Source organism: Macaca fascicularis, chromosome 6, assembly GCF_037993035.2.
Source record: "Macaca fascicularis isolate 582-1 chromosome 6, T2T-MFA8v1.1".
Taxonomy (NCBI): Eukaryota; Metazoa; Chordata; class Mammalia; order Primates; family Cercopithecidae; genus Macaca; species Macaca fascicularis.
The window spans coordinates 118,706,908-118,724,518 of NC_088380.1; the positions used below are offsets into that span (position 1 = coordinate 118,706,908).

General features: G+C 37.7%; 1 protein-coding gene across 7 annotated transcripts in view; it reads right to left on the reverse strand.

The window, feature by feature from the left end:
* The window catches only part of EPB41L4A (erythrocyte membrane protein band 4.1 like 4A), a 255,842-nt gene that overhangs the window by 128,663 nt on the left and 109,568 nt on the right, over window positions 1-17,611 (reverse strand). For all 7 annotated transcript variants that reach the window (XR_010587555.1, XR_012414006.1, XM_045394097.2 and 4 more), the window contains one exon: window positions 17,172-17,276. Coding sequence is in view for 4 of the 7 variants with exons in the window: in XM_045394097.2 (XP_045250032.1) it covers window positions 17,172-17,276 (105 nt within the window). In the remaining 3 variants the exon portion in view is untranslated. The remainder of the gene's footprint in view (window positions 1-17,171; window positions 17,277-17,611) is intronic.

The following is a 17,611-nucleotide window of genomic DNA, read 5'->3' on the forward strand; positions in this document are numbered from 1 at the left end:
CTACATTTTGGGTAAGTGAAGTTGTAACACAATTTTTAAATGTGGATAAGTGAGGCATCGCTGTATACAGACTATGAGACCATTTCATCTTGAAATAAAATCCTAAGTTTGCCATGTCTTGAAACTGTAGTAATTTAAATTATACAGGTGGTTAAGTTAGGGTTCATTTAAACTCTGTCCTAGAAGCTGAACATAAACGCAGTTTTAGCTAACCAAGTAACCTGGCACAAAGGAGCTGAGTCAGCCCAGGGAGCTGCGAAGTAAGTAGGGTCCAGGTGCCCTGCTCAGCACCACCCACACAGTTGCACCAACTCCAGCATGCTCAGTTCACATGGTTAGCACAGCTGCACACTGTAGCCTTGCCCCTTCTCATCTTCAATTACAGTCTCCTCTCCCTAAATGACCTTATTTGGTCTCATGACTTTAAAAACCAGAGACTCCTAGATGTGACTCCAGCCTATTCCTCTACTCCCCTAACATCTCTAGGATGTCGAATGGACATTTTAAACCCAACATATGCAAATCAGAACTGACTTCACAGACTGAAAAACCTATCACTCTCTATCACTCCTCATCTTGACATTTCCAATAGAAATGTACACAGAGCCTACAATAGCCTGCTGGACCCTATGTTATGGGGGCCCTGCCCACCTTCCCACTTCATCACCCTCTTCCTTACAACTCTAGCATCACTGGACTCCTCTCAGTTCCAGAACACTTCGCATCTGTCTCTGCCTTAGGGCCCCCACGCCAACTGTTCCTCCTGCCTGCCATGCTCCTCCCCTTATCACTCCAGCCTCAGGGTAAGTATCAAAGAGGTCTCTTCTAACCACCAGTGGTGTTTATGATACATATTGGTTTTCATCCACGCTCCTGGTTCGCAACTCTCATAGCCCTTGTTAGTCTTTTGTTGAAGTGTTGGGAATGTTAGGCCTCGGGACACAAAGTCTCTCTCCTGCCCTCCTTTCACCTGCCCCAAGCAGGACTCTAACCTTCCCCCACCTTTCTGACTGTCGGTCTTAAGACCTTCCCCTGTGTTCATACAGATCATGGGGGAGTGGGGAACCCTCCCCAGAGAAGGTCTAGCCTTATACACCTGGAAAAGGAATGCTGACATCATGACACTTCCATAAACACTCAAGAGGACTTGGGGTCCAGGGAGCTTCTAGGTAGCTGAACACATGTAGGTTCCTGGAGGGTGGCATGCCCAGGCTGGGCATGGAAGCTCCATGCCCCTTCCCCCATACCTCACCCTACACATTTCTTCATCTATATATTCTGCAGTATCCTTTATAATAAACTGGTAAATATAAGTGTTTCCCTGAGTTTCGTAAGCCGCTCTAGCAAATTAATCAAACCCAAAGAGAAGGTCGTGGGAACTCCAACTTGAAGCCAGTCGGTCAGAAGTTCCAGAGGCCTCAGTCAGGAGCAGTGGCTCACGCCTGTAATTCCAGCATTCTGGGAGGCTAAAGTAGGAGGATTGCTCAAGCCCAGAAGTTTAAGACCAGCCTGGGCAACATAGTGAGACGCTACTATAGTCTCCAAAAAAAAAAAAAGGTAGCAGTAGTAGTTCCAGAGGCCTGGACTCATACTGGTGTCCAGGGGTGCAGAGAACAGTCTGGGGGACTGAGCCCCAACCTGTGGGCTCTTATGCTATCTCCAGGTAGATAGTGTCGAAACTGAATTGGAGGACACCCAGCTGCTATCCACTGCTTGGTGTGTGGGGAGAAAATATCCACACATTTGGTCCCAGAAGTTTCTTCTACAAGTTAGAGCAGAGGAAAAACATGGTTGGAGAGTTTTTCTGTACATTCCACCCAATGGAAGGAGCCTCCACAAAACTCTAGCATATCATCTTATTTTCAAAGCGTATAGTACCTGATATTTGAGCATCTCTTTACAGTCTGTCTCACCCCTGGAAATAAAATCCTTGAGACCAGGGACTTTGGCTCTTACCCACCACTGTGCCACACTTCCTGAGACACAGTGACTGCCTCGTAAGTATCTGCTATGTGACTAAATGGAGATGAGCAACAGCAAATGCTCATATTTCCTCACAGTCCCAGGTCAGGGTGTGCTGATGCGAGTAAGGATGTAACTCTTAAAAATGTTAAACAAGACACTTCCTGAATATCCTCTATAAAATATCCTGCGACCCCCAAAACTGATGGGTAACATGAAATAATAAGCTCCTATAGATCATCAGCTTTTAAAGGCTCACTTCTGTTAATTCATAAGGCAGCTCTCAAAACTCATAGTCCAGAAGGGAAAGTAGGTAATGCCCACTCTCCCACCAACCAAAAAAGCACCTGCACAACTTTTTAATAATTCCAATAACATCTCTCTTATTGGAACAGGTCCTAAAATGATAGACAAACTAGTCACTTAGCTTTCAGTACATGCAATAAATTTGCAATTTTATAAAATAGAAGTAGAATAGAAAATATTCCATAAAATACATTTTATTAGTAGGCTACTGATACATCCCAATTAAATTGTTATTATATTCAAGGAGAAAACTCTCTTAAGATGCAGAATAAGGTTAAATCAAGGTTAATTTATCAGAGCTTTGTGTTGAAACTCTAAATTTAAAAACAAACTAGTTTTCTATGATAATCAAGAAAATGTCTAAAATCATTAACTCTAAAATCACTGTTTTCCCATTAGTCAATCAACTGTCTGAAATTCCTTCCTTTATGGCTTATTCTGATTTAACCAGGGAGAAGGACACTCTAATTTAATAAATGCTCATAGTAAAGAAATCAATAGTTCTTTCACTTATGTATATAACTAAGAAGGTATGGGTCACAGAAATTTCTCAGGTACTGCATTTAGTGATAAGAACACCTAGCATATCTACACACCTGGTTTTATATACAAAAATATAAATGTATATGGATATATACAAATATATACACATATGTATATGTTGACAATTCTACCATTCCTGACAGTTTTGTTATTAAGTACTTTGTATCTTTATTGTTTTCAATTGCTGTCGTCGTTGTTGTTTGATGGAAGCTTTTTTTTAACATTTAAGTTCAGGGATACATGTGCAGGTTTGTTATACAGGTAAACTCGTGTCACGGGGGTCTGGTGTACAGATTAATTTTGTGACCCAGGTATGAAGCCTGGTACCCCTTAGTTATTCTTCCTGATCCTCTCCCTCCTTCCACCTCCCACCCTCCTCCTTCTAATTTACTTTCGGTAAAGAAGGCACTGGGTGCCATTAACAAAGAAAAACTTTCTCTGCAAGATAGAATTCAGCCCTTCACCTCCCTAAACCTAGAAACCACAAGATAAAATATTATACATGACCCATGGAAGACACATTCATGCCTACTGCGATCAACCATTTGAGGGAAAGGAGGAAAAAAGAACTAAAGTTTAAAATGTGTCATGGAGCTGATCCTACACAAACCTGGGTCCTTCAAGAGATGTTTTTGAGTCCATGTCAAAATCAACAAACTGAAGACCAATCAATCAAAGCATGCTCTGCTTTTCCCGATGTCGCAGTGAGGAAAGCATGCAGTGCACCAAGCGACTTTGGGGGTGCCATTTGGAAGGCTCCCCTCTCAGCACTTCCCGGGGTTATTTCAGGCATGTGAGCTTCTGAATTCTTGTGGTGTATCACATGACTATGCTCAGAAGAGGGCACACCTACTCTAAACAGAAAATGCTCCAGAAAAACATCATCTCTTCCTATCCTATTAAACAGTTTAACCATGAAGAAATAGAAAAATCTACTTTTAGAAGTGCTATTTATTATAAACAATGTTTTTAAATCATGGGATCCACCAATATACAGTTACACGTGATACTGTCTGAACTCAACTTCTCATATAACTTCTTTTATTACATACTACATTATTATACCTCTAATCAGACAAGAATATTCTAAACAGCACCTGGTAGCTGCCAGCACATTAAAAATATCCTGTACCTGTCTTTCTTATAATCCCAATAAGAATTTTCAATCTAACTTCCTAATATCTCAGTAAAGCTTTTTCTTTTTCTTTTTTTTAATATAAGTTAAATCTGGTTAAAATGAACAGCAGGAGAGGCCTTTCATAAGAGAAGGAGGGAGCAGGCAGACGTGGGAAGGAGAGGTGGAGGAATGCTCTTGTCAAGGCTCTCGCCTCCCACTGACCTGCCCACACTGTCCAGGCGAGAGTTCTTTAATTCAATAACATTACAGATCACTTGTTTTGCAGTGACAGAGGTGGTAATAAAGTAGATAGGATGCTTCCCTTCAAAAACTATCAGATCAAATGTTATTATTCAACAGGCACAAACAATGTTGTATTTGTAATATGTGATACAAGAAGGCCCAAAATATTTCTGGGGGGTCGGGGAAAGCTTCAGGAAGGAAGAAATAGCAGAAACACCACACTCTGGGGATGGTAATGATAAACAGGATTTAACCAAGGAAAAATGAGGGAAGGGAAGAGAACAAGAAGGGTGTTCAGGCAGGGGAGGCAGCACATACAATCCTCAGAGACACTATGGTACAGCTAAGGAGTTGCAGGTAGTTCACTGGAGCTATGGTGTACCTGAAGTACGCATTTGGATGGGGAACTGAAAAGTCATTTTGCAAGAAAAGGAGCTCAAGATAACCAAGGGCTGTGTATCTTAAAGGAGTTTGTAAACCGTGTTTAGATTTTGATTTTCCCTTAGGGAGCCATTAAAGAATTTTAAGCCACAGAAGGAGACATGATCAAAGTCACCTTTCTGAAAGAAAACTGCAATTGCAGTGGGAAAAACTGGAGGGAGTAAGACCAAAGACAGGACAGCCAGTCAAAAAAGCTTTTATAGAAACCCAAGCTCATCTGGCACCAAAACTAAAATTCAGAGATGGAGACTGATTTTAGAGAGGTGAATGGGTGACCACAAGTCCTGTTTACACTAGTTGTCCCAGCTTAGTTATTAACAACGTCCCTTTTTACTGTCAGAAGTATCCTGGATTAGTGAGTGAACTGTATGGTCACTCTAGGCATTAAGGAGTGAAACTGCCAGGACTTGGTGACTGGCTATGAGGAGAGGTGAGATGATGTAGTTGGGAATGACACCCAAGATTCTAGCTCGAGCAATCGGGTAGATGGTGTTAGCATTCACTAAGCTATTGTAACAAAGGTGCAGGCACCTCAGGGATGCTACGTGAGGACCTTCCAAAGGATACATGGGTAAACATAGATTTAAGAACTCAATTTCCAGATTCTCAACTTCCACATACACTCTATTCCAAAACTGATCTACTGAAGAATAGACCCAAGATTATGGCATTATGCTAGTTCTCCTTTCCTACTGCACTCTCCTTTCAAAATTCTCCATTCCCAATTTACTGAAAGGCACCTTTCAGCCCTGTCAAGCTCCTCTAGTGCATTGCCCAAGGGTATGAATAATCACAAGAGAAGAATAGAAAGACTAATATACTGATATTAACAAAGTTGTCTTTAATAAAGACACCATAAATCAGAAAAAATAGTTTTATGTCTTTTTCCATTTTATACATATTTCTGGCAAGGACTAGGCAAAGTGTTAGAAGCATGATATTTTGGCCTATACTTGGGTGGTTCTAAAATCAGATATATTGTACAGTAGGGCAGCACCAGGAGTGATTTTTGTTTAATGATCTTGCAACTTCCATACTCTAGTTATTGTCAGTTCCTTAAGAATAAGACAAATCAAAGTCTTGGTAAGTGAAAGCAGACTTATCTAGGTAACAAAATCCTTTGCCTTATCTGTCTTAGGAATAGAATTCCAAAATGAAATACTTTTCACAGAACTCAAGTTAACATTTTTATTTAAATTGACAAAATGACAGAAAGCAAGTTAGTTTGGCTAAGTGGTTTAAGAATGACTGGCTTTGTCCAAGAGTTTTATGTTGGAGACTTTTCATAAGCCAAATGAACTAAACCTGCAATTCCAAGATTATGATGAAAATATAAAGTATGTGATTAGATAAAAGCACTTTATTAAAAGTCTTACCTTGGCAAACATATGTTAAAATTAATCATTTTTAAATTTTTCTAAATCCCTTCTATTTAATATTTATTTAATATTGGATTAAATCAGGTGGCTCTAAAAAGGAAAATATTATAATTAATAATATTTTGCTAAGAGTTGGTAAAGCATTTTTTAATACATTTCCTAGAAATTGTGGAGTTGAATTACTATAATGATCAATTAACAAATTTTAAGTCAGGTGGTCTTGAATTCATTGTTTTCAACTAAACTGAAGAAAAACCCAATTGAATGGTCTGAAAAAACACTGCTCTCAGATATATAAGAAAAAGGTAGAGTTGGAATCATTCCAGGAATATATTATAATGGACTAACTGGAAAGGAAAAGTCCCACTCATCTCATTAAAAGATGCATTTCCAATAAATACTTACATTTTATGTTTAATAATTTTTTCCATAGGTTTTTGGGGAACAGGTTAGGTATTCAGTTACATGAGTAAGTTCTTTAGTGGTGATTTGTGAGATTTTGGTGCACCCATCACCCAAGCAATATACACTGAAGCCAATTTGTAGTCTTTTATCCCTCACCCGCTTCCTACCCCTTCCCTCCCGAGACTCCAGAGTCCATTGTATCATTCTTATGCCTTTGCATCCTCATAGATTAGCCCCCACTTACGAGTGAGAACATACAATGTTTGCTTTTCCATTCCTGAGTTACTTCAATTAGAATAATAGTCTCCAATCCCATCGAGGTTGCTGTGAATGCCATTAATTCATTCCATTTTATGGCTGAGTAGTATTACATCATATACATGTATATACACACACACATATATACACATACATATATACACACATATATACATACACACACACACACCACAGTTCCTTTATTCACTCGTTGACTGATGGGCACTTGGGTTGGTTCCACATTTTTGCAATTCTGAATTGTGCTGCTATAAACATGTGTGTGCAAGTATCTTTTTGTATGACTTCTTTTCCTCTGGGTGGATACCCAGTAGTGGGATTGCTGAATCAAATGGTAGTTCTACTTTTAGTTCTTTATAAAGAATCTCCACACTGTTTTCCATAGTGGCTGTACTAGTTTACATTCCCACCAGCAGTGTAGAAGTGTTCCGTTTTCATCATATCCATGCCAAAATCTATTATTTTTTTATTTTTTGATAATGGCTAGGTAAGGTGGTATTGCATTATGGTTTTGATTAGCATTTCCCTGATCATTAGTGATGTTGAGTGTTTCTTCATATATTTGTTACCGTTTGTATATCTTCTTTCGAGAATTATCTACTCATGTCCTTAGTCCACTTTTTGATGGGATTATTTGCTTCTTTCTTATTTGAGTTCCTTGTAGATTCTGGATATTAGTCCCTTGTCAGATGTATAGATTGTGAAGATTTTCTCCCACTCTGTGGGCTGTTTACTCTGCTGACTGTTCCTTTTGCCATGCAAAAGCTCTTTAGTTTAATTAAGTCTCATCTATTTATCTTCATTTTTGTTGCATTTGCTTTTGGGTTCTTGGTCATGAAATCTTTGCCTAAGTCAATGTCTAGAAGGGTTTTTCCAATGTTAGCTTCTAGCATTTTTATAGTTTCAAGTCTTAATGATTTAGGACTTAAATATAAGTCCTTGATCCATCTTGAGTTGATTTTTGTATAAGGCAAGAGATAAGGATCCAGTTTCATTCTCCATCATGTGACTTGCCAATTATCCCAGCACCATTTGTTGAAAAGGGTGTCCTTTCCCCACTTTGTTTTTGTTTGATTTGTCGAAGATCAGTTGGCTGTAAGTATTTGGGTTAATTTCTGGGTTCTCTATTCTGTTCCATTCGTCTATGTCCCAATTTTTATACCAGTATCATACTGTTTTGGTGACTATGGCCTTATAGTACAGTTTGAAATCAGGTAATGTGATGCCTCCAGCTATGTTCTTTTTGCTTAGTCTCGCTTTGGCTATGCAGGCTCTTTTTTGGTTCCATATGAACTTTAGGATTGTTTTTTCTAGTTCTGTGAAGAATGATGGTGGTATTTTGATGGAAATTGCAATGAATTTGTAGATTGCTTTTGGCAGTATGGTCATCTTTACATTATTGATTCTACCCATCCATGAACATGAAATGTGTTTCCATTGGCTTTCAACTTTTCCCCGTTCATATTATGTTGGCTGTGGGTTTGTCACAGATGGCTTTTATTACACTGAGGTATGTCCCCTGTATGCCAATTTTGCTGAGGGTTTTAATCGTGAAGAGATGCTGAATTTTGTCAAATGCTCTTTCTGCATCTACTGAGATGATCGTGTGATTTTTGTTTTTAACTGTGTTTATGTGATGTTTCACATTTATTGACTTGTGTATGTTAAACCATCCCTGCATTCCTAGTATGCAACACACTTGATCGTGGTGGATTATCTTTTTTAGATGCTGTTGGATTCGGTAAACTAGTATTTTGTTAAGGATTTTTGCATGTATGTTCATCAGGGATATTGCTCTGTAGTTGTCTTTGTTATACTGGCTTCATAGAATGATTTAAGGAGGATTTCCTTTTTCTCTACCTTGTGGATAATTATTGATATTATTATGTCAATATGATTGGTATTAATTCTTCTTTGAATGTTGGTAGAATTCAACCGTGAATTCGTCTGGTCCTGGACATTTTCTTGTTGGTAATTTTTTTACTACCATTTCAATCTCACTGCTTGTTAATGGTCTGTTCAGGGTTTCTAATTCTTCCTGATTTAAGCTAGGAGGATTGTCTCTTTCCAGGAGTTTATCCATCTCCTCTATGTTTTCTAGTTTATGCAAGTAAAGGTGTTCATAGTAGCCTTGAATGATCTTTTGTATTTTGGTGGTGTCCATTGAAATATCTCCCATTTCATTTCTAATTGAGCTTATTTGGATCTTCCCGCTTCTTTTCTTGGATAATCTTGCTAATGGTCTATCAATTTATTTATCTTTTCAAAGAAGCAGCTGTTTGTTTCATTTATCTTTTGCATTTCTTTTTGTTTCAATTTCATTTAGTCCTGCTCTGACCTTGGTTATTTCCTTTATTCTGTTGGGTTGGGTTTGTTCTTGTTTCTCTAGTACCTTGAGGTGTGATCTTAGATTGTCTAGTTGTGCTCTTTCAGACTTTTTGATATAGGCATTTAAGGCTATGAACATTCCTCTGAGCACCACTTTTGCTGTATCCCAGAAGTTTTGATAGTTGTGTCACTATTATCGTTCAGTTTAAAGAATTTTTTCCACTATGGTCTGAGATAGTACTTGATATAATTTCAGTTTTCTTAAATTTATTCAGACTTGTTTTGTGGCCTATCATATGGTCTGTTTTGGAGAAAGTTCCACGTGCTGATGAAAAGAATGTATATTCTGAAATTGTTGGGTAGAATGTTCTGTAAATGGCCAGGTGTGGTGGCTCACACCTGTAATCCCAGCACTCTCGGAGGCCAAGGCAGGTGGATCACCTGAGGTCAGGAGTTTGAGACCAGCCTGGTCAACATGGTGAAACCCATCTCTACTAAAGAAAGTTATATAAATATCTGTTAAGTTCATTTGTTCCAGAGTATAGTTTAAATCCATTGTTTCTTTGTTGACTTTCTGTCCTGATGATCTGTCTAGTGCTATCAGTGCAGTACTAAAGTTCCCCACTATTGCTGTGTTGCTCTCTATCTCATTACTTAGGTCTAGTAGTAATTGTTTTATAAATTTGGGAGCTCCAGTGTTAGGTGCATATATATTTAGGATTCTGATATTTTCCTGTTGGACAAGGGCTTTTATCATAATGTCCTACTTTGTCTTTTTTAACTGACCTTAAAGTTTGTTTTGTCTGATATATGCCTGCTTGCTTTTGGTGTCTATTTGCATGGAATATCTTTTTCCACCCCTTTACCTTAAGTATATGTGAGTCCTTATGTGTTAGGTGAGTCTCTTGAAGTCAGCAGATACCTGGTTGGTGAATTCTTATCCATTCTGCAATTCTGTATCTTTTAAGTGGAGCATTTAGGCCATTTACATTCAGCATTAGTATTGAGTATGAGGTACTATTCCATTCATTGTGCTATTTGTTGCCTGTATACCTTGTGGTTTTTTTTATTGTATTTTTGTTTTATAGGTCCTGTGAGACTTATGCTTTAAGGAGGTTCTGTTATTGATGTGTTTCCAGGATTTGTTTCAAGATTTAGAGCTCCTTTTAGCAGTTCTTATAGTGCTGGTTTGGGAGTGGCAAATTCTCTCAGCATTTGTTTGTCTGAAAAACACTACCTTTTCTTCATTTATGAAGCTTAGTTTCGCTGGATACAAAATTCTTGGCTGATAATTGTTTTGTTTAAGGAGGCTGTAGATAGCGACCTAATCCCTTCTAGCTTGTAGGGTTTCTGCTGAGAAATCTGCTGTTAATCTGATAGGTTTTCCTTTATAGGTTACCTGGTGCTTTTGCCTCACAGCTATTAAGATTCTTTCCTTCATCTTAGCTTTAGATAACCTGATGACAATGTGCCTAGGTAATGATCTTTTTGCAATTTCCCAGGTATTCTTTGAGCGCCTTCTATTTGGATGTTTAGGTCTTTAGCAACGCTGGGGAAGTTTTACTAGATTATTCCCCCAAATATGTTTTCCAAACTTTTTGATTCCTCTTCTTCCTCAGGAATGCCAATTATTCTTAGGTTTGGTCACTTATGTAATCGCAAATTTCTTGGTGGCTTTGTTCATGTTTTTAAATTCTTTTTTTCTTAGTCTTTGTTAGATTGGGTTAATTTGATAACCTTGTCTGCTTGTTCGAGTCTATTGCTGAGAATTTCAAGAACATTTTGCATTTCTGTAAGTGTGTCCTTTATTTCCTGAAGTTATGATTGTTTTTTATTTATGCTATCTATTTCACTGAATATTTCTCCCCTCATTTCTTGTATCATTTTTTTGATTTCCTTAAATTGAACTTCACCTTTCTCTGGTGCCTCCTTAATTGGCTTAATAATCAACCTTCTAAATGCCTTTTCAGGTAAATCAGGGACTTTTTCTTGGTTTGGATCCATTGCTGAGGAAAGAGTATGCTTTTTTGGGTGGTGTTGAAGAACCTTCTTTTATCATATTACCAGAATTGTTTTTCTAGTTCCTTCTCCTTTGGGTAAACTATGTTAGAGGGAAGATCTGGAGCTCAAGGCTGCTGTGCAGATTCTTTTGTCCCATGGGTGTTCCCTTGATGTAGCACTCTCCCCCTTTTCCTAGGAATGTGGCTTCCTGAGAGCTGAGATGCAGTAACTATTATTTCCCTTCTGGATCTAGCCACGCAACAGGGCTACCAGACTCCATGCTGATACTAAGGGTTATCTGCACAGAGTCCTGTGATGTGAACCGTCCTCATATCTCTCAGCCATGGATACCAGCACAGTATTTGCAGTGTCTCTGGGGTCCTGCAGGAGCAATCTGCTTCCTTCAAAGGGTCTGTGGATTCTCTCAGCTTTCTTGGTATATTTCTGCAATAGTTCTGGAGCAGAATTTCACAGTGCAAGTCTCCACACACTGCACTATCTGTCTAAGTGGGAACTGCAATCTAGTCCTGTCCCCATCTGTCATTTTCCCCAGAAAATATGTTTAATAATTATTAAAATGCATAGTATTTTGCTGTTTTAATTAATTATATAGTGACAACCATGGTAATAACAACTACTCTTAGGGTTCACTAACAATTAGATCCTTAACATCTCAGGAAATAAACTTTTAAAATACCAATTTATATGTATATTATGGATATATGTATTTTATTAATAAAAATATAATAACATTTTAGGGAGAAAGTAGAATAGGAATACAAGTTTAAAGACATAAAAGGAATAAAGAAAAGTTTCTGATTTTTACAAAAGAGTTTGTTCATATATTTTTGTAAAGGTAGATGAAGAGTACAAAATTGCTATGAAATATAAATTCACAGGATACACTTAAAAGGAATATGACAATTTGCTTTTACAATGTCAATATTTAAGATAAACCAAAGACCTGGATCTGTTAAAACTTACAAAATTTTAATTCTCAATCTAAAATTATACACAAGTACATGGTTTTTTTAAAAAGAATCGTAGACCTGGTATGGTGGCTCACACCTGTAGTCCTAGCACTTTGGGAGGCTGAGGCAGGAGGATCACTCGAGCTCAGGAGTTTGAAACCAACCAGCCTAAGCAACATAGTGCGACTTCATCTCTAAAAGAAAAAAAAAAAATCTTGAAAATCACTAATCTCAGAAACATTTCTTATAAAAAGCAGATTTGGAGGGGAAGATGACTTCAGTTTTGAATATGTTACCTTTGAGATACATGAGAGGTATCCAAGTAGGGAATAGCAGCTAAAACATTATGTGGACCATACATTTTAAAGCACTAGTCTATGTACTTTTTATAGATTCCTTCAATCATCACTACCACCCTATGAAGCTGGTACTATTACTAGCCTCACTTTATAAACAGAGGAACTGAGGTATAGAAAAGTTAGGGAGACTCACTCAGTGACACACAGCTCTCCAGGTAGACTGTGGTTTGAACCCATACAGTCTGAATCCAGATTTTGAATTTTAACACAGTGTAGTCCCTCCCGAAACATCTGGGTTGAAGATAGGAATTTGAGGCTCAGTCTTTCGATATAATTTAAACCATGGAACAGATGAGATTACCAAGGAAAAGTAACACACATTTGTCAGCAGGAAAATGAGAGCTTCGGTGCTGTGGAGCCCTCTATAGATGCTTCTGGCATTCCCTTCCAGGTCCTGGACTCTTGAAAAGCCACCCACCATCATTGTTTCCCAGATGCCCTTCATGTGTTGTTGTCAGCCCTCCCAGGATGTTGTGCTTCTTATGATGTTCTTCATAAAGTCAAAGGGTTACCTGAGAGGAACTTTCTGCTTCTTGATCTTTCCCCTCTGTTCCTCCAACAGATGCTTGAAGACATCTGACATAGTAAGTTTCGTTTTGTAATGATCCAACATTACAATCTTCCTTTCTTTGCAACAAGACTCACATTATCACTTACACACGTTTTATCAATCATTATAGGGACTTTCCAGAACATACAATCACAGAACGTGAAACCTTGCACATGTTACAAAGTATAGCATCAGGATGAAAGGAAGAGGGCCACTACTAATGGCAGAGAGGACACACTTGAGCTTGCCTGCTAGAACTCAATGGATGAGGACTTTTGTTCAATACTCAGAGTACTTGGGGGCAGGGAAGAGAATACAAATATTAATACATACACAGTTTAGTTTAGATGCTTAAGGAAATTATCTCAGAGATAAACAGTACTAGCAAAGGTAGCACTAAATGTGTGGGCCTGAACAGAAAGCATAAGAGAATCAAGGACAAAATCCTGGTGAATACCAACATTTTATGGAACAGGCAGTGGAATCATGATCGTAGAGAGGACGAATAGGAATAACTAGAGAAAACATGAAAAGAGAGAAACAAAAATAATATAGTGCCAGAAGAACAAAAAGAGATTTCAAGAATGAACAAGTTGTTAGTGTCAAAGCAAAAGAAAGGTCAAGTAAGATAAGGACTGATAGAGTCTCTTAGATTTAGCAACTGGCAAGGCAGGGCCAGTTTCAGTGATGTGACTGGGATCAAAGCTGCATGGTGATACGTTTAGGAAACAATGGGATTTCAGAAGTGAATGTAAGAAATTTAGACAAAGTTTTCTGAAGATTATGTGTGGTGCAGAAGGAGCCAAAGATGGCAGCAGATAGAGGAGGACAAGGGAGGTGGGGAATGGGAGGTTCTAAATGGGAGAGACTTGAACACGCCAAACACTGACTGGAAGGAAGGAGTAGGTAGGGTAGAGAGACACCAAACAGAAAAAGCGAGGTGGTAAGATCCAACTCACAGACACTGGTAACAGGATAGGAAGTGTAAGAAGCAACTAGGTGTTTGTGGGGGGGGGGGGTGGTCAAGAAAGCGGGAAGTTTCTGATTGCTTTTATTGTCTTAGCAAAGCAAAAACAGAGTTCACTGGCAGAAGACAATGTCTGCATGCTGTGTTCATCTGTGTGCTCCACACGTTCCCCCTCCTTTGACTTCTTAAGTAAAAGGGCAGCAGATCCAGCAGCCTAATTCTCAATGCCACGCTGATTTCCATATTCTGAGAAAAGCTCTAATTATATACAACTTCTGCCTTTCAAGGAGTAATCTGTAAAGGAGCCTCAAGTGCTAACATTAAAGTAAGACATAACTATAATTTCTGGGAATTTTCTGTAAGTCAGACCAAGGCCCTAATATAAGAGACCTACATCCCCACACACACCAGTCTGGATCAAGAAGACTTGGCACAAGCCAGAGTGGAACAGAAAATAGGCTCTATGCCCAGGCTAAGCACTTTCCCTTTCAAAACTAATCTTAAAACCAGAAGTAGTATTGAGATATCACATTTATTATATTTATTACTGCTTTCAACATCAACAAAACTCATCTTCAAAAATCTCTAAAGGCATTTAAGAATGTACAGTTTATTTAATTTTTTCTTTTCTTTCTTCTAGACTTTCTCCTTATTCCTTCATTCCACTAGTATCACCAGCAATATTTGCTCCTATCCTAGTTTCAACAGGAAAGCCCTTTTACATGTTTAATACCTTATCATCTACAAAAAGCTATCATGTGTTCTGATTTAGTCCTATATCAATCCTGAGAGTTGAGGAGAAAAAGCATTTTATTGTCAATTTACAGATAAGCATATCAAGATTTGGAAAAATTAAGTGATTTGACCATTTTTTAGGAGCAGACATAGGACTCAAACCTATCTTGTGACTCCAAAGGCAGTTATCTATTCCACCAGATCACAATCCATTTATAATAACTTCTGAAAGCCTAAAAGATGACTCAAGTTCCTTCCAGCCTCTGATTAATTTCAAATACACCAGTTCTTTAAAGGGAAGACTGTGCTGCTGCAATTTCAATTGTCTTGAAAGTCAGGATATTATAGTGGTTGAAAGGTCTTGGAGACACTCAGACTTAGGGTGGAATTCTGGTCCTAATACGTGCTGATTATGTGACCTTAGGAAAGGTGCTTAACCTTCTTAGTTTGCGTTTCATCATCTCTAATAGAAAGATAATAATACTTTAGAGAACTGTTCTAAACATACAATTTCAACAAACAAAAATGTTTACAGTCTCTGGTGCACTGATTATGACGTTGGTAATGATGATGAACGATGAGTTCCAGGGTTCTAGGTTCTCCTGGTCCTCCAGTGCAGACAACTTCTCTGTCATGTGAGGTCCCGAATGTACAGTAATTCAATCGACGTTCAAGAAAACCATTACTTGGTTTTTAAGACAAAGATTTTTTTAACCATATCCTGTACTATTTTAACACAGGGTTTTTTTGTTTAAATCCTTATTTGTTTTAAGTAACTGTCAGATATGCAGGGTTGCTTCTAATATACTTTTGATGAAACTGTTGCCAAGAGGAAGTACAAAATTTCATTACCTTATTCTCATAGCCTTCTAAAATTAAAAGGTAATCAGACAATACATGTGAACATGCAAAGACTAAGCAATGTTTACAAATCACCTCTATTTTAGCTGAGTTCACTATTAGAATATAACAAAAAGAGGCAAAGAATACTTCTTTCATGTCATTTTGCACACCTGATATTCTTATCACATCAAAACAATATGACTTAAGAGCTTTCTCCTTCTAAATGTGTCATTTCTCCTAAAACCTGTACTATAAACACCATCATAAATGCCAAACCTTAGGAGTAAAAGAGGAAAAAATGTTCTTAATTTAAACCCTACAAAACTTTCAATAAACTAGCAATGCTAACTGCTACAGTAGGGGTCATTGTTTTGAAATTCTCTAGCTTTTCACATTTTTCCTTTGCACAGTTAAAAAAAGGGTGAGGGGGAAGATAGAGACAGACAAGGTCTATATAACTTTAGCAAGACAGTCAATCTTTCCAGGGAAAGTCTGACATAGTAGGTAAGATCAGAAAACTGTAGTTTTCTCTGCTAGGAAAAAAATGTTATTTCAAAAATATGAATGTAGCACATGATACCTTCTTTAGCCTTCAATTTAATCTTTCTGTATAAATTTAGAGTTCTGCTATATTTATTCATGGTCTGTACAAGATAGAATTCAGTGGACTTCTAAACATGTCTGTTCCCCTTTTTTGCAACATGCCATAATGACCACTAGCCTTTAGAAAGTTATTCCTTTCTATGGAAAGCTATCCAACATACTCAATTTTTCATTCCAACCTTATTAAATCCTCCCATGACACAGAAGAGATTAAGGAACTAGCTCAAGAAAGTAACAAGTGATCACCATGAATAGCGGTAACACCACTCAGAAAATCATGTTCTTCACTGAATGTACCACAAAAGACCCAGTGGAGGATTGGAGAACAAATGAAGGAAGAGGAGGACATCTCTATCTCAACAGCAGTTGAATAGGATGAAAAATAAAAGGCAAGTCAAATTTCTGAGATAAGCATGTGAGCGTTCTGCATAATGAAGCTGTGCCTATCTGAAGCTAAGATCTTTCTCAGACTAAACCAAAAGTCACATTAATGAATATCCTTTCATCCTTCAAAATCTTCATCTCCAAAGTTTTTCCATTGTGATGAATTTCTTAGGAACTCTCTACTCCGGACTGGAAGACCTTCTGAATTAACCTTTGTGAACAACTGACATAAGAACTAAAAGCTAAGTTGTCTTTATTACTCTTATTTCATCAGGTTCATGAATAAAAAAACCTCTACTTATTTTACTTTGTAACAGCTCATCTCACTTATAAAACTTAGGTAGTCACTTTTTTTTTTACACTGTATTTCTTCTCTAACCATTCCCTTTCTTAAAAGGCAATTAATATCTGGCACTTCAAGAGACTAGCCACTTGCCTTCTAACACATATTAAATGACATATTCAGTCCTCCATGTGCACTGATGCTCTGCATTCATTCTCATAAGGTTGCAAATCTGGAAACCACATATGCCATCTGCAAAGAGGACGACACATGTACAGAAGCTGTGAATCCAGCAACTCTATAGACTTTTGGCAGAAGAGGAAAAAATGCAAAGAAATTATCAGGGGAAAACATGTTTGAGATTTTCAGTCTTTTTCAGTGACAAAGAACCTAACCACCTAAAACCGTATCAAGAAAAGCCAGAGATAGAGTGAAATTTATAACCAGAAAAATTTAACAGAGTCACCGTACTCACCGTCTGATGGCTTCTGTCACAGTAACGTAGCCCAAAATAATCTATCTCCACAAGGTTTACGTGATGGAATACGTGGTCAAGGACAATGGAACCTTTCGTTGACTTCTGCAAAAATAATTCAGTTTTATATTTTTCAGCTGCCTTTTTGCTCCTAAATAGGACACAATCATGGTTCTCATCTTTTGTTAGTTTCATTCACAATAGCAGCAATTGTATTAGACCATGGTTCCCTCTGTAAGTTGTGCCTCAATTACGAAGAAAAATGTGATTTAAAGCAAAGTGTATTATAGAAACTGCTTTGGAAAATACTTTTGAAATCATAGTGGGTTTTAAATTAATATAAGTTTCTTGCTTCTCGGATTATAAATTATCTTCAGGACAAAATTCTTTTAATAAAGATAATCTTTTATATGAAGAACATCTAATAAATGCATCAAAAA